The sequence below is a fragment of the Culicoides brevitarsis genome, chromosome 2, assembly GCF_036172545.1.
Source record: "Culicoides brevitarsis isolate CSIRO-B50_1 chromosome 2, AGI_CSIRO_Cbre_v1, whole genome shotgun sequence".
NCBI lineage: Eukaryota > Metazoa > Arthropoda > Insecta > Diptera > Ceratopogonidae > Culicoides > Culicoides brevitarsis.
The window spans coordinates 28890467-28913504 of NC_087086.1; the positions used below are offsets into that span (position 1 = coordinate 28890467).

General features: G+C 34.7%; 2 protein-coding genes across 2 annotated transcripts; both read left to right on the forward strand.

Moving 5' to 3' along the window:
• Window positions 1–1591: 1591 nt before the first annotated feature.
• On the forward strand, window positions 1592–13419 carry LOC134828893 (neurofilament medium polypeptide-like). Its single transcript, XM_063841884.1, has 3 exons — window positions 1592–1934; window positions 12606–13341; window positions 13385–13419. The coding sequence occupies exons 2-3, from the start codon at window positions 12663–12665 to the stop codon at window positions 13417–13419; spliced, it is 714 nt and encodes a 237-aa protein (XP_063697954.1). The 5' UTR covers window positions 1592–1934; window positions 12606–12662.
• On the forward strand, window positions 13256–22150 carry LOC134831102 (uncharacterized). Its single transcript, XM_063844750.1, has 5 exons — window positions 13256–19489; window positions 19553–19676; window positions 19735–21184; window positions 21252–21679; window positions 21744–22150. Exons 1-5 carry the CDS (start codon window positions 13419–13421, stop codon window positions 21948–21950), a joined length of 8280 nt encoding a protein of 2759 aa, XP_063700820.1. The 5' UTR covers window positions 13256–13418; the 3' UTR covers window positions 21951–22150.
• Window positions 22151–23038: the final 888 nt, after the last annotated feature.

Sequence of the window (23038 nt, forward strand, 5' to 3'; positions counted from 1 at the left end):
CCATCCAAGGTTAACTAACGTCATCAACCAAATGTGTAACGAAAGTCTTCGTCTTCACACAGCAACAAGCTGACTTTGGAACCAAACTTCATTTCCCTAACAAAAACTTTTTTTTTGTTTGAAATCTTGAGACAATATCTCACACAAATCACAGACAATAGTTGCATGAAATAAAAAAAAAAGTTTCCCATATGTGTCTTTAAACTTTCCGTACCACGAATACATTCATTATCTCGTTACGATGACGACTGCTAACTTCTGATGAAGAAATAGTCAGTCAGTCAATCCATAAGCGAGCGAGACCCACAAAGCAGGGTGACAAATTATCTCGTTTTTTTTTCGTCAAAAAAAAAAAAAACGAAGGAACGCACAGAGAAAAAAAAGTTGACAACAAAAACAAGAAGAAGAATTATCATCATCCTCGCATGTGTGTCGTTGAGGTCTGTAACTAACAGAACGCATACGAAAAAAAAAACAAAATAAATACCACAAACAACACACACATTTAAGAATGTTGGCAATCGTTCCAATCAATTTACATTGAGAGCCATACTCTATGCATGACTAACGTTGTTCGTGTGTTGTTGCTTAAATAGAATGAATAAAAAAAAAGTTTTTTTTTTGAGTTAAATGACCTTCAGGCATCATAAGTATGAAATATATTTGCGTTTTTTTTATAATACTTTATTATTGTATTAAGTTAGCCGATGCTTGTGGTAACGTAACCTTACTTAGTTTGGACTTGGTGTGATGTTATGGTTCGATAAATGATTTTTTATTGTTCAAAAAATGCATAAAATAATTTTTTGACAGTTATTTTCACGGAAATTCTGCTATTTTCTTATTTTTTTTTTATAAAAATTTTTATTTTTTTAATCAAAATAAGATTTTTTTAAGTTTAAAGTAAATTGTTTAAATTTTAAATAACTTTTTTAATAAATTTAATTAACTTTTTTCATTTAATTATTTATATTGTTAAATGAAATATTTTTTTAAATCAAACTTTTTTCAATATTAATTATTTTTTTTAGTTATTTTAATTTTTTTTTAAATTTAAAAATTTATTTAAACAATTTTAAATTATTTTTTTAATTAATTAATTTATCTAAACTAATTAAATTTATTAAAAATATTTTTTTTTGTTATATTAAAATTTTCAATTTTTAAAATTAAATAATTTTTAAACATAATTTTAATTTTTTATTTTTTTAATTAATTAATGATTCGAATAATTAAATTTATTTCAAATATTTTTTTATTATTTAAAAATTTTAACTCTTAAAATTATTTCATGATTTTGCATTAAAAAAAATAATTTTTATTTATTTTTTTAATTAATTAAACATTAAATTAATAATTTTTCTTTTTTTTCTTTCCAGGTCATGTCAACTACAATTATCGACTTTTGACTGATAACAGAGTGAATTAGAATAAAAAATTCGGAAAAATTCAAATTAGTGCAAAAAAACAAGTGAAAGTATTTAATCGTTCATAGAAGAAAATCAAAAAAATAAAAGAGAACGGAAAAAATTAAAATAATTAATTAAATGTACACAACCGTGATTGATGATTCAATAGTTTTTATATAAATACAGAAAAAAAGTACACAAGACGTTTATTTAGTGAAAGTGCACATGCAAAAGGAAAGAAATAAAAAAAAAATGAATAATAATAACAACAAATGTATTCATTCAGTTGTCAATCTCGGAAAACTTTTCTAAACACGTGAACGCATGCCACTCATTGCATGTCAAGCGCGAGTGTAAAAATAATAATAATAATAATTGGATTATGCATTGTGCAATAATAAATATAAAATATTTATAGAAAATCATTTAAATCCATCCAAACTTTTCACAACAACAAAAAAGTTCCAGTTTTTCCGATATTTTATTAAACATTTTTTGGATTAACTCTTTAAACACATAAAAAAGGTAATTTTCAACTTTTTTCCCCCTTATTAATTTAAATTCTGCACGGAGAACGAAGTTTGTCGATAAAATTAAATGTTTTCGATGCAAATCAGTGAAAATGCATTTCTCGATAATTATTTACAAACAAACGGCGTTCTTTCCACGAAACCACGAAGTAAAATTGTTTCAAAGGACGACCTTGTGTGTTGCAATAACATTCACCACACGATGCACGAAGCTTGTAAAAAATAATGGGGCTCGTCGTCATCACTCATCAAGTGCTGCAAGTCGTGGTCAAGGTTTCAATTAAAGCCTTTGAAGGAATTTTCTGGTATCAATTGAATTGAACTGAACCGTTTCTCGCGTCGTCGTCGTCGTCGTGTTGATGATGATGAATGATTGTGGTTTCTTCGCATATTTATAACATGTACCTATAAATATAAAATGAATGTTTATCGTTTGTCTGTTTCGTTTCCAACTCGCAGTACTCGGTCAATCAGTGTATGTACGAAGCATTTTTGCGCAGTTAAAAATTAAATGAATTCAAGTGTAATTGCATTGTGTAACCAAACAAAATATCGACACGACGCGGTTGTCTTGTTTAAAAAACGTACAGAGGTATTGTAACGTCGCGAATATTGATGAAAAGTAAAAGCGATGTTGGGTGAGAGGAAAGTCTGTCTGATGAGGCGATTCCATAAAGTGGCTTTTGGTAAAATTGCGCGAAAATTTAACGTTTCAAAAATGATAATTTTCTTCATTTTAACTGGTTCTGAATTAATTTTAGCAAATATTGAACAAATAGCTTTAAAAAAATGCGCTAAATTCCTTTTTTTCTCAAAAATTTATTTAAATATAAAAAAAAAATAATAATAAAAATTTTAGCAATTTTTTAACCTAAATTAGTTAAACAATTTCAAAAAACGTGTTTTAAAATATTTTTGAATTTTTCGAGAAATTTCCGCTCATTTTTTTAAACTAAGAATCCAAATTTAAATGGTTTTTTAAAGATTTCTGGGAAAACGATCGATTTAAAAAAAATCAATATTGATCAAAAAATTAAAACAATTTTAGGCTTTAAAAATCAATTTAAATAAAATCCATAAGCCTTAAAAGTAAATGAAAAATAAAAATCAAATAATTTATTTTAAATAAAAATCATAAATAAATAAATTAAAAATTTAAAAATCATGATGATTCTTTGAAAAAAAAAATTTCTCATGAAATTGACTTTAAAAATATAATTTTAAAATAAAAACCTTGAAATCGTATTTTCCCACGTGAATCTTCTTCACAGCAAACGTCAAGAAATGAAAACTAATGATCAACAAAGTACTTCTCTAAATCCTTTCTCTAAACTTTTTTTCTTGAAATAAATGACAAAACTAATCTTCGTGACACTAAATCTCACAATTACAACCTCTTTTCATCTAAAAAATGCACTTTTGTCACAAATCCCCTCGTTTTTTTTAACATCACCTTGTTAATGATAAAATTTTGCAACACAAAATTACCACTACAAAACCAGCTTTATCCGTTCTCACTTGAATTTTCAATGCATTCACGTTGTTGTGTATTAACAAGCGATAAGCGCGAAACTAAACTCGAAACATTTAGTCGTGATAATATCTTTTAATCGCTTTTTTAGAAAGTAACCACCATGACTATAAAAATTCGATTATCAATCAAGTAAATAAATCAATGCAGTGCACTTGTTTGCTGTCGACAATAAACTCAACCTGATTCGACTGGTATCGACGGGTAATTATTTTTTTTTGTTGCATAACGTGCGAGTTTAATAATTTTTTTTTCATGCATTTTTTTTTGTTTACATGAAGAAAAAATGTGCTGAGCTCTCATCCGAAGTTCATTCATAAATAACTTAATTATTTGAATAAACATTAAAGAAATAGAGATTCCGACAACAATGTTCTAATTTTTATCGGCGCGGCACACACGACGAAAAGAAAAAATAATAATAAAAAATTAAAAAGAACAGAACGAGAGTTAATGTATCGAAACAACAAACAAAAGGTCAATGGCTTCATATGTATGAGTTTGATGAGTTTCTGTTTTTATATTCATTTGAACGACGACAACAGCGGACACACCGCATAGAACAACTTGTACCTACATTTTATTAGCTTGCCTCAGTTATACAGTTATTTGTATGAAAATAAGTATAAATATACTGTAAAAAAAAATCATGTCTCACAAGCCAAAATATCTGCGAGAAATACGCGAGGCACGAAAATTACCTAAGTAGATTTGGTACCAACCTACGAAAGTATTGTACATTGGGGCACCATCAGAATATGCATTGGGCCAAAATCTCAAAATGTGCATTGGGACAATTTTTAGAATGTGCATTGGGGCAACTTTTTAGAATGTGCATTTCTTCCCATTGCACATTCTAAAGAGTTGCCCCAATGCACATTCTCAAGTTTCAGCCCATTACACATTGTAAAGAGTTGCCCCAATGCACATTCTAAGATTTGGCCTGAATGCACATTTTCAAATTTCAGCCCTAAATTTTACCCCAATGCACATTTTGAAACTTTACCCAAAGCACATTTTAAAATGGTGTCCCAATGTACAATACTGTTGGTACTAAATCTAACTAATTTTCATATCTCGCGGAAATTTAGATTGCGAGACACGAACTTTTTATAATATAAATAGGTAATCGCTTTTTATTTAAAAAAAAAGCACACTCACTAGCTGACTCGCATTCACATTCAATTACGTCGTCATCGTCGTAGTCGAGTTGTGATTTTTTTTGCCGAGTTAACATTTTCCCGTCAAAAATCGATTATTATAATCACTCCATCACCGTCGTCGACGGAATGTGTCCAATCAACACTTCATCATTGCATTATAATAATAACACATTGCTAATAGAATCAAAATGAAATTCCAAAAATATATTGTTTCTGAAATTCTCTTTTTATTATAATATAAATACATATTTTCTAAAACGAGGTCAACATTGTTATTATTTTATTATATATTAACAACGCATACACACAACGAGCGCGTCGAATTGACTTTCTGTCTGTGATGTACTGCCGTTGCTTTCGTATGCATGCCACGCCATGGCGATATGTGTTTATTTTTGTAATCGTTTCAAAAATAAACGAATAATGTTGCACTTATCTTTCTAAATATACACACAACTTTTTTTCTCTTATTTTCTCGTGAACGCATGAGAATTACACGAAAAAAAAAAGAAATTTCCTTGTGCGTTCTCAGAAAGTTGTTTTAGACCTGTTTTGTTTCCTTCAAGGAAACTTTTTTTTCATAACAACGAAAAATTATCTGGCAGAGTTGAGCGAAACCAGAAACCACGTTGAAATTTTTGAAAGAAAGTTAAATGAATTATAATTAAGATTTATAACTTGTGGACTTTCTTCCACATTATTACGTTACATTTGCGTTATTTAGTTATAAAGAGGGATTGATCATAATTTTATTATATGGTAATTTTTTTTCTGTAAAGTTTGGAATTTGGAATATGAAGCAACTGGAGAGAGAAGTTGATTTAATAAGAAAAAAAAAATATATAAAATTTTCGACTTTAATTTTTTTAAAAAGTGCCCTGCGGATTGAAAAGTGTTCAAATTTATCCCTTAAGGCATTAAAATTTTGAAGCAATAAAATACATCTATTTTGACATTGATGACGAAAGAAAAGTGGACAAATCAGTAATTTTGGAAAAAATCATCAAATTTTGTATAAACTTGAAGAAACTCAAATTCAAATATATTGACGGAAAAATTTTGAAAAAAATTGCAAAAATGGAAAATTTGCGTAAACGAGTCAAAAAATCAGACAAAATTCTCCACTGAGACCTACCAAAGAGATTTCGCTTCACCCATTACGAATTGATCGTAAAAGATCGTAACTTCCCTCAATCGAAAAACCAAATCTTTTGTTAACTAAATACGTAGAGGAAAAAATAAATAAAGTTGAAGTTGAAAAGCACTCCGTGAAGGCATGCCGAGCCTGTTTAATACTTGGGTCTGCTGCTCGATAAGATAAAGTTGGAAATCGAACATTCGATGAATTTAAGGGACACGGAAAAGTTATTAACGTACATCGCAAACAATTTGAAAGAACTTGAAGAGCTGTCGCTTGACTTTTCGTCAAAAATCAGCCTAACTTAAAAAAATTGAAAATCGTTCCTGGCAAATCAAAAGAACCAGATGTCAAAAAAATGTCAATGGAAATCGAGCAACTTTTTAAAAAATTGCGTGAAAATATTATTATCGAAGAAATTGACATTCGATTTTTAAATTGTTCTGTCGATGTCAACCTCATTTGCCGACTATCATCTCTGAAAAAATTATCGTTAGGCGAAATAAAAGGCGAGTTAAGCAAGTTGCAAAGATTGAAAGAACTTGAAAGATTGATTTTTAGACGGGAAATGAGGATTGACGAAAATTCAAGTGTCATCGATCTTGTAAAAGCCTGGAAAAAGTTGAAATTTTTAAACTTGAAAAAAGTGAGTATCAACATGGCATTTTTGGAAAAGTTGATCGAAATTTTAAAACAAAAAACTCGACCAAAATTGCTCATGTTTGTTCACAAAATTGATGGAGAGCCAAAAAACCTGCTGCAACAAAATTGTCACGTCATCTCTCTTGGTGATGACGAGCAAGATTTCTTTGATGACGATGAGCTCAATTGTGATGAAGATGATTTTTACGATGATTACGGAATCTTCTAAAAATCTCTTAGAAAATTTTTGAAACGTTATGAACAAAATATTTTAAAACCTGTTTAACGATCGAACTTCTCCGAGAATAATTCCCAAAAGAAGAATTACCCTTTCTGCTTGTAATAATAACGCACAATATGTGCATCGTTTCTCGACAAGAACAACAAGTTTATTGCTAGCATCTGCTTTAAAACAACAATTATTTATATCTCTCTTTTTATGTGCCATGCTTCACTTCATATGTCGTGTACCTCGAATACGTAACAAAATTTAGATCAACATATGCATTTTTCGCTCTTTCCGTAACAACAACTTACCTCGTCTTCAGTCGTCGCCCAACATAAGTTTCCGCAAGAAGTCATGACATAAGCGAACGTTGCATGGACCACATATGATACATATGCGAATACAATCTACATAATAATAATAATAGTAATAATCTGCAAAACAAACAATAACTCATTATAAATACAACAAATTACTTCATATCAGCGTAAAATTTTTCTCGTATACACGGAGCAACGCCAACCACTAGATTGTGTATGTAGTTTTCCAATGAACTTGAAAAAATTTAAATACACATTTGTTTGTTGTTGTACGAACATTTCGCGATATATACGCTGCCTGCGAATTATTATTATAATTTAAAATATTGTTGCTACTCTCTCGCATGTATGTTGCTCAATGAGCGTAAAAAGGGGTTAGATTAGCCGCTTGAGGAGTCAAATTAACCTCTTAAGAGCTTCAAATGAGCGAAAACAAATTTACCCCTTGAGCATATAAATTCACTTCTAAAGTGTTAATTTGACCCATTTTTCGCCCATAGGGTGTTTATTGTGTATTAATATGCGTCTTCATCAAGTATTTTTTTTACAACGCATGACGTCGTTCGTCGTCGCTCGAACGTGCTAATTAATTTTCTTGATAAAAATAACTCGAAAATCATTCAAATCGCATTCTTATCTTGGGGTTTGTCTTATCAGGGCGTCTTTTTGCGATAAGATATTGCACACACGCCCGTTCTGCGAATCTGGAAAATTCTTTTGTAACAAATTGTAAGATGTGACGCACACTTGTCTCTCATTTTCTCACCACTGCCAACGCGCTCTGTTTTGAAACAACAATTTTTTTTATTTTAAATGAATGTTTCTATTCACACAGCGCAAAAACAAACTTTATAATAGAACGAAAAGATAACAAAAGCTGGTCTTGTGCGTGATGACTGTATACAATTTCGTTCCGACCGACGAGCGAACGTTCACAAGGAATTAGGTCAACGACCTTGACAGTTAAATATTTTATTTGTGAATATTTTTCGCTGTATTTTTGCCCGGAATCGCATCGGAGTTCGTTATTGGAATTTGAACGGAGGAAAAAAAATTGTAGAAAAATTCAACGAAGACGAAAATCCTTGTTTTTAGTTATCAGTGTCATCTGAGCGACACATACAAGCGACAAGTGTTGAATGAAATTTATTCGACGTCTGTCCTTGAAAACGGAAAAAAAAGTTTATATCGACCTATTACAAACTCATATAGGTACGTCTCGTTGGCGTTGACAAACACCATCAATTTCTTTCTCTTTTTTTTCTGTCTCCTTTTATTTCGCTTTTCATTTGTTGTTCTGTTTATTTATTAAACATTTTTTATCATGCTCTAGTTTCAAAAAAACAATTTATTTTTCATGTCGTCTCCCAGTTTGGATATCGTGCAGCTTTTTTGACTTTGCGCCTGTCGCTGTGTTTCGATTTTTCGCAAATGAATAACAAAAACTCTCGAAACAGAACAGGAGACAAGAAGTGGGAGAACACAAAATTTTCTCTGCATATGTGAAAGTTAAATCGATTTGTCTGAATTTGTGTATTTTTTCTCGTATTTGGGGAAAGGTCATCAACCCGCATGAGTGACGGCGGCAAGTAGGTATAGAACGCCACCCGACTTTTATTCTAATGACGATAAATTGTTGTAAAAAAAATGATGATGAACGATATTGGCGGTGGCGTGTTACATACATCATACAAGTAATTGGAGTGCGGTGCGTTAATGTCATAAAAAAGGAGAAATTCGGTTAATATTTAATGAGCATTAATATTCATATCCGAGGAAAAGTGCTTTGGGATCGAAAGAGGAAGTGAAAAATGGGCACGATTAATTTTTTTTTGTTGCTCAAGTGATTGGAAAGGTCAGTGTGCTTAATGGAGGATTGATTGCTTAACTAGTGATTAGCTGAAGTGAATCAATAAGAAGTAATTTTTTAGCTAAAAAAAGATAAAAGGAAATTAAATGAACGAATTATTTCAACTATTCTGATTTAAAGTTTTTGTAAGCGTTTGGATGAAAATGAAGAAATTCTCTTAGTTATTTAATTGAATAAAAACAAAGCCTTTCATGAGAAATTCATAAAATAATAAATGGATAATTTTCGCTCAAAGAAGGCTTAGTAGAAAATAAAAATCCAATAAGCAAGTACTTTTACTTGGTACTTTGGTACTTTTTGTTGCAAATTTGATGAGAGAATAAAAATATTTTTATGAAAAACGATACTTTTAAAAGCAAAATATTTGACAAGAATATATCAAACTTCTATTGGTTTATCTTCAATGTCCTTCTAACATCTAGGAGGCTATTTATAAAAATTTTAGCATAAAAGGATTTATCGCTCGAACGTTTCATTATTAAATAGTTTAATTTTTATCGACGATGAAAGGTGAATTTCTAAATTCCAGGGCTTCGAAATTTTTTGACTTAAGCTTAAGCTTAAAAACTTAATGTGACTTAAATTCTAATTTGAGTTTTCGTTAAAAGAATGTTTTGACTTAATAGACTTTTGATGAAAGTTTAAGTTGATGTAAAATTTAAATTAAGTCAAAATTCAGATAGTCTTTGGATTTTTAACCCATTTTTAACTAAATTTTGAGAAGAAAATTTTTTGAAAGTTTTCTAAAACAAAAATTAATTAAGTTAATTAATTTGACTTAAGTCAATATTTTGATTACTTTTATTTAAGCTAAAGTCATAAGTCAAATAGTTTTGGCTTTTGACTTAATAAATTTCGCAGTCCTGCTAAATTTACTCAGTTAAGATATGAATTTTAGTTCATATTATTAATTTTAAAAAATTTTTTGAATTTGAACTTTAAAAAATTATGAGATTTAAACTTCAACATGTTAAGTTAAAAGTCTAAAATATTTTGATTTAAGCTTAAGTTTTTTAGTCAAAATTAATTTAGTTTTGGATTTTCGAACATTTTACGGAGAAAATCCAAATTTTTTGTTAGTTTTCAAAAATTATGAATTTAATTTTTTGAGTTCTTTTTGCCAAATAACTCATTTTTTTTTACGATTTTGCCATTTTAAATCCTTGAAAATTTTGTTCGTTAACGTCGAATAGAATACCTAATTTAAAAAAAAAATCAAATTTAAATGTTCTTAGGTTTTAAAGCAAAAAAAGTTAGTTTTCAAATTTTTAAACAAAAAAATCAAGTAAACTAATTTCAAAAAAATATTCTTTGAACTAACTTTACATTGTAACAAAATAGTAAAACAAATACAGATTAGACATTGTAAAAAGAACACGCAAAACTTTAAAAAGCCATTTTACAACGATTATTATCATTTTTGTCATCATCTATTTATTTATCAACAATTACGTGCTACGACTTGAAAATTACGTAGGTACCTGAAAAAAACTTGAAATCCGTCTAGTTTACAGATAAGAGCTTGTCCCAGTTTTTTTTTCGCCGATGTCGTCGCCGCTACCGCCGCACAGTAACTCCCAATGCAATCATCAATCATCTTGTCTATCGCAAAATTCGCCGTGATATTCGAGCCAAAATAGAGATCATCCAAAAGGTTGCTAATAGAAAACCAAACACCGACTTTTATTCAATATTTATTTTTATTTACTATCTTATCTCTTCTCCTTTTTGAATTTTGTTGTCTCTGTACGAGCGACGACGACGACGACGAAACTCGTACGAAACAAGCAACAACTGCCTCGTTGATTAAATTATCTGAAGTATGTCAAGTTATATACTTCCATTTGTTTTTGTTTTGTAACCTAGTTTGGTTCGGTTATGTATATTGTTTATAATTTTTTTTATTATTATTTTATTATAATCAAAGTAAAAAAAAAACAAGAATCTTTTCAAACAAAAGTCTGTCAGTCATTCGTTGGACAAACACAAATCAGCTGCTCTTTTTTTCCATTCAAAAGTCAGTGTCGTGGAGCTCCTTCCTTTTTTTCTATTTATTTATTTACTTTGAATGATTTTTGCTTCATTACTATTGCAGTCACGATAAATTATGTAAATAATAAAAATTATATTTATTACAGCGGCATTGCATTTGCAATTCAATCGACATTCAATCTTGCGATATTTATTTATAGACTTGTCATCGCCGCGCTAGTAAATAATCTCGCCTCTCTAATAAAAAAAAAAGTGACACAAGAAAGTTCTGCAAAGCCTTTTATTTGCACAATTGTTGATCAGACGCTGCGAATTTTCGTCTCGCTCGCATATTTTGTGACTAAAACAAACAATTTCAAAACACATGCGCAACTTTCAGGGTTAAATTTGCTTTTTGTTATAAACCGACGCAAAAATTTTTGTTATTATTTCACTTGAAAAATAAAATACAAAAAAAAAATAAAAGTTTGACTTTCGAACAAAACATCCGACGAGAGAAAACTCGCCGCAATTTGAGACCAGACAGGAGTCTATTTATTTATTTATGCTAATGAGGTCCGTCGGTCTGTCTAGTGCTGACAATGACGGAGGAAAAGAAGAAAGCTGATCGTTCTTCCTACTCGCATGTGACGTCCAATGGTCGAGAGCGAGAGAAAAAGTTTTAGATCGTGTACGTTTTCTAGGACAGGCAGTAATAAATAACTCGAATGAAACTGAATGGATACACACACAAAAAGATTTCTAGGTCAGTTATGTGTTTATGTAATGCCGTACGACGACGACGTGAGAGTGTGTAAAATATAAAGGCTTGTATATAAAATATAAGTAACTTTTTAACACACAACTGACATGCCATACAAACAACACAAAAATATTTTTGTTTTATTTCACTTTATTTTATATTTATTTTTTTCTTTTCGAAAATAATTTCGCACTTACTTGCAGGGATTTGCGGGAAAAGTCAATTTTTTTCATAAAAGTATTTGGCTTTTATTTTAAAAATTAAAATTTTTTTTTTATTTTAATGAAATTTTCTTTAATATATTTCTTTATTTAAAATAATTTTTTAATTTTAAGTGAAAAAGTCTTGAAAATATTGAAAAAAAAAAATCTCAAAAAATTTTTTACAAAATATCGTTAGCTTTCTTGTCAAAATTGTAAATTTTAAAAGTCTTGTTTAAAAAATTTAATTTCCTGCAAAAAATATTATTTTAAACTTTAAAAAATAAATTAATTCAAAATTAATTAAAAAAAGGCAAAGTTAAATTACAAAATATTTGAAAATTTTGCAAGAAAATCACAGAAATACTTCTAAATTTAAATTTAAAATTAAATTTAAAATTACAAAAAAATTAATTACATTAATTAAAATTCATAAATGAAACTATTTTTTTCTTTGTAATTTTTTATTTAAAAAAATTAATTAAAAATTTATTTATTTTTAAATGTTTTTTTATTTTTAAATTTGTTTGATTTTTGATTTTTTTTTTAAATTTTAGTAAAAATAACTTTTACAATATTTTTTTGTTTTTTGAAAAATTTGTCTTTTCCCGCAATTCCAAGACATTACGTTGTGTACCTATGCGGAAATTGTGGAAAAAAATAACAATATTTTACAAAGTAAAGTTACTTTAATGCATTTTTATATTGAATAAAATTTCTTTTCATTTTTTTGAGAAACGTTCATTCTCCGTTTGCACGAACTTTTAACTTTTTTTTTATTTACCGTAAAAGTAAACTTCCGTTCTAATTTGTTTTACCTTTTTTTTTTGTTCCTTTTCCAGATCAAATACTGATGAGGTGCAATTCCTAGCAGAGTTTCAAACAAACACACAAACGCAATGGAGGAACCAATCAAAGATCCATTGGATGTCTCCACGGAGCTTGCTGAACGTGAAAAGCAGCAAGAAAAGCAAGACGTTGACGAAACGACGACGAAAAAAGTCGACGAACCAAAATCTGAGGAGGAAAGTGAACAAAGACCGCATTCGACGGAACTAGTCATTGTCAATCCCCCGGAAGATGATGTGATATCAGCAGAAAAAGTGGAAAAATCTCCCGAAAATATCTCCCAGGAAAAGTCTCCCGTTCAAGAAGCAAAGGAAGAGGAGAAAGTCGTTGAGACTGTTGCAACAGACGCGAACAAAAATGAAATTGAAAAGAAAGATTTGGCAACGATGCCGATCGAAAGTGTGGCGGAAACAGAGACGACAATAAAAACGTCAGAAAATGTCGAAACCACATCAAATGAAGAAACAACAGTGAAAGATATCGTTGATAGTGGTGAGAAAATAGTCGAAGAAGAAAAAAGTGAGAAGAATGAAAAACACGAGACTGTTGAGAATAGCAAAGAAATTAACGACGTTGAAACAAAAGAAAAAGAGAACGAGTCGACGAAAGACGATGATAACGCCAAAAATGAAGAAAAGTTACAAAGTAACTCGAATTCGTCGGTATTAGAGGAAAAGCAACAGAAACCAGAAGAAGAAACAGCGGCGGTTGCGAGTGAAAGTTGTACAAGTAACGAAGTACAGTCGTCGTCGTCTACAAATGCGGTACAAAGCACCAAGAGTGATGATGGAAACAAAAGTGTCTTAATGACTGACGGTAATACGAGTAGTAATAGTAGTAAACAAGAGGAAAAGAGTAGTAGTAATAGTAGCAATAGCGTCGTTACACCGAACAATGAGCCCACTGAAGAGGCAGAAGTGAGTGTGAATTTCCTGGATCGCGTTATCAAGCACGCGCTCAACAACACACTGCCCATCGGGAATTTCGACTCGACGAAGCCTTTCGATCTCGTCAATCGTCGTCCCGGGGGTCTGCCGAATTTCAACCATCAGCCAATGGCTTCTTCCTCGACGGTGACGTCATCGTCCACGACAACAACGACGACTGTGGGTGGCGAAAATAGTAGCTGTGATAACGATAGTAAGAAGGAAAGTGACTTAAAGGGAGTAATTGTGAAGAAATCCGATGAAAATATGTCATCGTCCGCGTCTCCCAAACGAGAAACGAGTGAGAATTCCGTAGTAGTTGTTAATAATCAAAAGAGTTGTGATGCCGAACATTCCTCCAGTAGTAGCAATAATGTGCAACAACCCGTTGTGACGTCATCGATGCACCATAGCACGGCACCGAGTGTCGTGATTCAAGCAACGAGTCAAATGTCCAACAACGAGCCGACAAATTTGACGATGCAAGACGGTTCAAAGACTGAAACGCGACAAGAGATCATCGATAAGAAGTACAAGACGAAAGAAGATCTCAAAAATGCTCGTATTATGGCATCTCGTCTCGAATCTTCGCACGAATCTATCAATTTATCACTACCACCGTCTTCGTCATCATCTCCGTCAGTTTCCGGCAGTAAAAGTCTCTCATTGTACGTGAGTGCGCCAGATTTCTCGAAGAAAATTTTCACAGCTCCCGAGATCTCGACAGTAAAACCGCATCATTCGAATCCGCTGCATGTGAGACCTCCAGATTTCAATCGAGCTGCATCACAAACGAAAGAACTGCAAATTCCGAATCCCGTGTTCAAACTAAAAGGAGGCGACGAAAGTCATCTCTACAGCAATAGTAGTGCAAAAAGTTATCATCGTTCAACTTCTGTTCCTATGACTCAAGAGCAACTTGCTGAATTGAGCAAAACTCACAATTATATACCTGATTTACGGCTGAAATCGCCGACTGTTGTTCCAATTCCCGTCATTCATCCGCCGCCGAATCAAAATAAGGCCGTAGAGGAAGAGCCTTTGCCGCATGTCATTCACAAGGCGAAATATCACGAAAGTATGCCGGAAACTTGTATCACGCCAGTGCTACGGATTGCGGAACATTCGAAAATTGCAGAGCCACCGAGTCGTCATGTCGATCCAAAAGTTCATTATCCGCCCTATAAGCCGAAACACATGATCGATCCGCAATCATCGCAACCGCCGTTTAAGCAAATGCGCGTCGAAGATCACAAAAAAGTACCTTACGATCAAAAGTATCCGTTGCCGCATCCATCGACAACAACGACGACAACGGATAAGCATTACATGTACAAAATGGAAGAACCCAAATTTGGGTTAACCATCGAGCAGCAACAACAAAAGGATCATGAGTTCTCGCTGAAAGAAAAAGAACGTCAATTACGACAAGAAGGGACAATTATCACCGTTAAGGCATCGAACGATGTCAAAATGCTACCGTCACATCACGTACCTAACAATTATCATCAAATGCCGCCACACCAAAGTCGTCCTGTTGAGCCAGCAAAACTCACGAAAGAGAACGTCGATCGGCATTTGCGTGAAATTAAACATTTGTATCCACCGGGACATCCAGCATTGACGACGCTCGCTAAAGACATGCCTTTGATGATGAAACCACGAGCGATCCCAGAACAACCAAAGCATGAATCGCACGAAAAAGCAAGATCTTCTTCAGGGCACTATCAACCTTACAATGAAAAGCCTTCTGGGTCGTATCAAAAACACCCATCGGGATATCCACAAATGTATCCCTCCGGCAAATCCGAGATCAGTTATTATCCGCATCCTTCGGTATCGCCTCATGGGCAAATGAGATCTACCACACCTCATGCTCCAGCTCCTGGTCAAATGAATCCACCCGTTAATTGGCCCAATCAGCGAATGGCACCAAGCCCGCATGCCACAAACGTTTCTCCGAGCATGCCGCAAGTGCCGAGTCCCGTTTTTGTGCATCCCTCATCGAAACACTCGCCATCTCCAACGCAATTTAGTCGCCCGCCCGTTGCTCAAAGCCCAAATAAATCCGTTAGTCCGCAATTGACGCCGCAGCAACAGCAATATCGACAAGTTTCCTACTCGCCAGTTCACATGCAGCAACATCAACAACAGCATTCGCAACAAAAACCTCCTTCTGTCGATGACAAATATCGCGATCGTCGCGTTGTTGCTTCCTCACCAACGATGCAACGTCCCCAAGTAGTAGTATACGAAACAGGTAGTGGTCCTCGACGATATCCATCGGAAGAGAAAAGTCCTCAATTGAGACCTGATCAGTATCCGGGCATGAAATATGCACAAGGACCTCCGCCACACGAACTACGGCATGCTGCGAGTCACGAAAGTTTGAATCGAAATCAGCGGGAATATGAAATGCATAAATATGCGCAATATGGTCCCGAAATGAGACGATCTGAAAGTGATTTGACAGGACGTCCTGCGTATCCAAATGATGTTCCGATGCACAAGCGTGACGATTATCGATCGCACAGCTTGGATCGGGCAGCGTATGAACGTCAAAAGGAATACGAATATCGCAGCAGATCTCGCATGCCATCTTCCAGTCCAACGGAATCCTATAAAATTCAATTGGATATCTCAGCAGCAATTAAACACGAAACCAATCGCAACGAATCTCCATCGCGACACGATCCATATCATCATCAAGGATCTTCGTCGCGCGCTACAATGGAAGTTCAATCAAGTCCCTCGCCATCATCGCACTACCAAGCCTCGATTCTCATCAGACCGAGCCCAAGTACGTCAAATTCGCGAATGGAACAACCTCCGTCACAGCCACATATCAAGACAGAACCTTCTTATGCGCCTCCGCCGAAGGAAATTCGTCAAGAACCGCCTCCGCCAACGGTAATAGCCACGCCTCAACACGTTGTTCAAGCCAGACCATCTGTTGTCGCGCCACTCGTAAAACGCGAATCACCCTTAGATCTATCGGTGAAAACGGTAAAGACCAAAGCTGATTCTACCGGAAGTGAACAACAAATGTATCGACGCGTCGATGATCGATATGTCCTGCCAAAAGTTGAATTTCATCCGAATTTCGTGCAACATCAACAACGCCCGCCAGTTAATGAGCGAGAACGAAGTCAATTTGAGCCACAATCGCATCCTTCGCAGCATGTTCCTGTTCTTGCGGTACCTCATCAACAACAATCTCAACATCCGATGCCGTCTTCGAGTGGCGTTCCGCATCGAATTCCTGTTCCTCAAGCACCTTACGATCAAAGCAATCACAAAAATATTCCAAGTCATCATCCGGGTATGCAGCGAATTCCTCCCGAAGCTCCAAATAACGCCAAATATTACGATCAACGACATCGTTTACCGGAAGTGGCAATTAAAGGTCCTCCGCACGACGAACGAACAATCCATATCGAGGTCGGAGAACCATATCGTCCTGATTTACCGCCGCACAAGCAACCATTACATCGTCAAGAGTCGCTTCATGTGCGTCACGCTACGTATCCCGCTACAGAACAACGTGCCGGAACGAGTTACAAACCAATTCCCATTCCACAAGCACGTGGTTCTGTTATCAATAATTCTGCCGCACACGATCCGCAAAGACTTGAAGACCGCAAATATGTCGAAAGTATTTTGTATAAGAAACAACCTCCGCCATCAGCGATCGCGAATGCTGAAATTACATTCAGATACATTCAAGATAACAAACATGCTCCTCGTCCTTTGTCGCCGCGTGATCGAAAGAGACCTTTGGAATACGAAGCCTCGCAAATTCCGCAAAAGCAAATTCGGTACGAGCCACAACAACGTGAAATGCCACAACATCCAAGTCATCATCCTTCGAGTTATCCAGAAAGATACGTTCCCGCTGAGAAAATTTATCCTCGCGAATCTGCTGTTGAAATTCACGCTCACAAGATGATTTACGAAAGATATCCGCCGACAGACGCTCGAAGTTTGCAACAATCGAATCATTATCCAAAACACGAGGCACACAATGAAGCTCCGAGACATCCGCATCACATGTATCCAGATCCACGACAACCGGAGTCCAAATCACATCCGGGCGTCGTGAAAACCATTCCGAAGGATTCTTTTCGGCATGACCCGAAAGACGAGCCTAGAGCGGGGTTTCCGCCGCCTCAGCAACATCCGCACGTGAAATATCCGCCGCAACAATTTTTTCCGCGACCTCCCATGAACGAAGTTGAAGGTCTACCGCAGCAGCAGCAGCAAAAACAAACTGCTGTAACATGGCATCCATCGGCGCCTCATCCACCGCCCTTACAATCAGCTTCGTCGTCGAGAGTGATTGTTCCGACGCCCTTTGACATCCGGAATCAGTACAACGAACGTGCTGACATGCTTGATGCCAAAGAAAAAACTACCGTTGAATATCCAGCTGTTATTGTCGAACCAAAATCTCATTTGGAATCAAATTCTGGCGTGAATAAGGGAGCTGACATCAACACGATCAACAAGTTACGCACGAGCATCGAACAAAAAGAGATTGAACGACAACGTGTGATGATGCGTAAGCAGAATAGCTCTGAAATCTCTGAAGATGACAGTAATAAAGCAGACATTGCTTCTATTTTAGCGGCTCGTATTCGTACGAAGGGAGAACTTAAGGGTTTTACGCCGACGGAAGTTGTGAAAGACACTCCTCCGCCGCCGCCAGTTGCTCCTGTCGAAATCCCCAAAGACCCGATTGAACCGCCAGCTGACATCGAAGGCACTTCCGCTTTTGACGTCATGGACTGGGGAAACGCTTGCAATGATTTCGTGGATCAACTGCAAACTGGGAAGAAACGTGGGAGACGAAAACAGGCAAAAATGAAGTCCGATGACGGGAATGACACGAAAAAGGTCGATCCTTATACGAACAGCAGTAATACTCAAGGACCTGATAGTCTCTCAACCGTTCCAATGGAAGTCTTAAAAAACATCGAGGAACAGCAATTTAGTAATTCGAGTGACGAAGACAAACCTCTCAACTTGCTAAGGCAACAAAGCACGCCCGAATGCAAAGACGAGAACTCAATGGGGCTCAATAAGGGGAGCGAAACTTGTAGTTCCGCGATGAAAAGTGGATCTGTGAGTGAACGTTCCTCCCAAAGTATCCGAAAAAAGCAACGACTTGTGCTTGAACAGAAAATCGCAGCAAGAATTGGCACTGGAAGTAGTTCCGATACCGAACCAGAAGACAAACCGAGTCCTCGAGCGAGAAAACGCAAGTTACGAACACGATCCAGTTTGGGTATGAAAGAGTCTGACAAAAGTAACGATCGACAAGAGGTGAAAAGTGAGGAGGATTCGAGCTCAGAATCTGATGAAAAGGAACCAAAAAACATCTCGCAACTTGACGGATCCTCAGATTCGGACAATCAAGACAAAAGCGCGGCAAAAAAGTTTCGAAAAACTCCCGTAAAAGGAAAAAGTCAACCGGAAACGAAGCAAAAACGTCTCAGTCGACACGAAAAGCACTCGGAACAAAGTGAGCATAGCGAAACGGAGACCAGAAAATCCAAGTCGAAATCAGGCGGCAAGCGGAACAAGTCAAAAAACTCAGATTCCGATGGCGCAAAGGACGAAACGATGACTCGCAGCAAACGAAAGTTGGAAATGGAGAAGAAAATTTCCAACAGCAAGGTGCTGCGAAACGACAAGATAGTGCAAAATGTAACGGTCAAGAAGCCAAAAAACGTGCAAGAGGTCGCTTCCAAACAAACAAACAATAAAGGACTCGAAAAGGGAAAGAAAAAGGACGAATCGAAGAATGAAAACCTGAAACGAAAGAATTTGGAAAGCGACTGTGAGCAAAAACAAACAAAAACCCGGAAATGTATGACCAGAAGTCTGTCGAAAGTCGAGTCGTCCAGTTCTGACAACGATGAGAAAGCGGCGAATGCGAAAAATGATCGGTAAATTATTAAAAACTTTCATTTTTAGTTCAAAAAACTTAAAATTTTCTTATTTTCTTTCAGTTTGCGCCCACGAAAGTCAAAAGGAGAAGAAACGGAAAAAACGCCGAAACGAAAAAACTCTAAAAGTGAAGATATCAAGCCAAAAGTGACAAAGAAAACACCTGAAAAGGCATCAGCAAGTCAAGTAAGTTCCTATTTTTCCTTAATTTTCATTGAATTTCATCATTTTTCATTAATTTTAGACCAAATATCCAGCTGGATGGGAAGCCCAATTGTATGCCTTTAAAAAATCACTTAAAATTCCCGCTCGTTTGATCAACGTGTCGCCCAATAATCATCGCTATTCCACTTCACTGCCCGATTTGGACCCACAATCAAGCGAATCAGAGTTTTCGGAGACATCGAAAGCAAGCAGTTTCTTCATAAAAACCGAAGAAACCGAGACAGAAGGTTCGAATAGCAAAAAATCCGGCAAAAGATCCATCATTGACTTGTTGCATCAACGAATGACTCCGTCACTCAATAAAATGATGCAAAAAAAGAAGTTGCAAAAAGAGCTAACGCGTCAACCGGCAAAAAGTAACAACGAATTAGAGCAACTACCGACCCCTACAGTCGAAAGCAGTTCTTCTTCCAAGTCAAATTCAACGGAAAAAGACGAAAAAGTGAAACGATCAATTTTCGACTTGTCAATTTTGAAGACCCGCACTCGCAACGAGCAAAAACACATGAAACACAAAGAAATCATTCGTGAGATCTTTTGTGGCGAAGATCGTCCATCATCTGCTCCGCCCTTGGGACTGGATTTAGAAACGACTTTCGACCAGAAATTCGGGCAAATTATGAAGAAAATCGACGATATCGTTGCCTCAACATCCACTTCGCTGAACATCAAGCAGGAAAAATTGGATGAAACTTTTGTGCCGCCGCAGGACGAAGAAACGACAGATACCGTTTTGAATGTCAACAATGATCGCGACGGGGATGATCGTGACTTGGATACGCCCAGTGTGAATAGCGAACGTGACATGATAACCCCCGTTTCGTTCAAAGATATGCCAAAACCGACGAAACGTGGGAGACAGGCTCGCCGGAAACAAAGTTCAGGCTTTGATTACATCCGAAAGAAGAAGAAACCAGCACCGACAAATAGCGATGGAACTCCCGTGGCGACCAAGAGACGAATTGCCGCCGTAAATTACTTGCAGGAAAAGGATGAGAACGACATCAGCAAGGAAGTCAAGGGATGGGTGTTGAATAAAGGTGTCGGCGAGTGTTACTTGCATAAAGCAGCGCGTTTGGGATATTTGGATGTCATCGCGTATTGTCTCTTCCGCATCGATATGGATGTCGATACGAAAGATAATGCCGGTTACACAGCTCTGCATGAGGCTTGTAGCAAGGGAAATCTCGGAATTGTCCGTTTATTGCTGCAATGTGGAGCGAATCACTCACAAACTGCTCTTTCGGGCTTTCGACCGTTGCATGAAGCAGTCCAAAATAACTACACGGAGATCGCGAGACTACTTTTGGCATACGGAGCTGATCCATCGCTATCCACGTACTCAGGACAAACTCCTGAAATGCTGGCAGAAACGGAGGAAATGGAAAGATTTCTCAGTAACTATCTCAAAGACGTGCAAGGAGGAGTTAGTCCTGCTTGGCAATTGCCTCATCCATGGCAACAATATGGTAAATAGCTCTTTTTCCCTTCAAAAAATTTATTTTTTACTAAAATTCCTTTAAAATTTTCTCATAGATTCCGATACCGAAGCTTTAGACATTTTCGATGGCGTCTCAGAACTCTTTCCGGAACCAATTTCAACCACAACAACTCCCGTAAAAACTGTCGCTGTCAAGAATTGCGATTCAAATTTGAATAATATCATCAAAGACGAACGTATCAAGTACAAATCGTGCTCCGTTGTGCTGAACAACATTGATCACTTGAAATCTCTCAGTCCGAAGGCACTCCGAAAATCATTGGATAACCTCGAGGTGAAAAATCAATTCAACGACGTGCTGCCCAACATGGAATCCGATGGCGAAATGTTCGAATTTGAAGAATCCGAGTACCCATTGCCGCCGTTGTACTTGTTGCAAGACGAAGGCTCCGATAAATGGATCATGTTAACGGACTTGTGTAACATCCTGAAGGTCAAATCAAAAGATGCCGTTCTCAAACAAGTAAAAAAAAAATCAAATTTTTCAAAATAAAAAAAAATATATTAAATTTTTTTTTAATTTTTAGATCGACCCAAATACTCCAACATCAACATTGAACAAAGAACTCGTGCGAGAATTAAAAATCACGGACTTTATCGAGAAAGCGACTTGTTTGCAGCTTTTGTGTGCAGGCGAAAAATTGAATGCGAGAGCGTCAAAAGTGGTTCTCGTGCGTTACAACGATGCAGTCAAGAAATTACTGAATGTCCAAACAATCGTACTTAAGTTTTAGATAATGAGAAAAAAAAAATTAAAAGGGCCTTACAAGAAAATAGAGAGTGAAGATTCCTCAAAAAACACAAAAATAAAATGTAAACGAATAAGAATGAGTAGATAGAAAAGAAAAGAATTTTTTATTTTTGTGTGAAAAGGCTGATAAAATTAAAGCGAGCAAAATATCTCGATCGACTGTAAAAAAAAATTAGAAACAACTCACAGAAATAATTTTAAATAGATTTTGTTAATTAAAAATCAAATTTTAGTTGTTAGCAATAAATAAAAATAATTTATATCAATTTTTAGTTAAATTTAGCCTAATTTTTGTTCGAGAAAGCTTTTTTTTATTAGTTAATTAATTTTAAATCAATTTTAACTGTAAATAAATTTTTAATATTACGGCAGCTACTAACTAACTAATTAAAAATTAATAATTAAGAAGACTAAAAATGCATCTTATACAGATTCGAAAAAAATACAAAAAATTAAATATTTGTATTTAAATTTGTATAATCGATGTGCAATATGTTTGATATCTATCGTAAATATAATAACTAATTAATTATAAAAAATAAATAAAAATATAAAATAAATAGGAAAAGTAATCAAAAGAATAAATAAAAAGAGATGAAGATTTATTAGGGAAAAAAAATTATGGAAAAAAAGAATGTGATTTATGCTTTACGTAAAAAAAAAAATAATAAACAAAAGAAAGAAAGGAAAAAAGTTTTAATTACAATAAAAAACGAAAAAATATAGGAACAAAGTAATAAAATTGATTTTAATAAATTAAAAAATAAATATTTGTTGATTCAAAATGTCGAAAAAAAATAAACTGTAAGTTTTTGTGAAATATCAGTGAAAGAAGGCATCAACTTATTGTGGTTCTCAATGAAATTTGGTATAATTTCAGATTAAAAATAAAAATGATAATTTTTTAGCAAAAATTCCAAAAATAAAAAACTATTGAAATTGTGAAATTTTTAACAAAAAAATTAAATATTTTAAATTTTTGAGTCAAATACAAGTTAGATTTAATACATATTTTATTTAAATTAATTATTTTAAAAATTTTACTTAATTCAAATATTCGTTGACTAATTT

Excerpts from the sequence above, each read along its gene's own strand:
- LOC134828893 (XM_063841884.1), top strand. The coding sequence starts at position 12,663 with ATGGAGGAACCAATCAAAGATCCATTGGATGTCTCCACGGAGCTTGCT. Across the intron at positions 13,342-13,384 it reads TGCGAGTGAAAGTTGTACAA|CACCAAGAGTGATGATGGAA; the intron begins GTAACGAAGTAC and ends TGCGGTACAAAG.
- LOC134831102 (XM_063844750.1), top strand. The coding sequence starts at position 13,419 with ATGACTGACGGTAATACGAGTAGTAATAGTAGTAAACAAGAGGAAAAG. Across the intron at positions 19,490-19,552 it reads GCGAATGCGAAAAATGATCG|TTTGCGCCCACGAAAGTCAA; the intron begins GTAAATTATTAA and ends ATTTTCTTTCAG. Across the intron at positions 21,185-21,251 it reads TCATCCATGGCAACAATATG|ATTCCGATACCGAAGCTTTA; the intron begins GTAAATAGCTCT and ends ATTTTCTCATAG.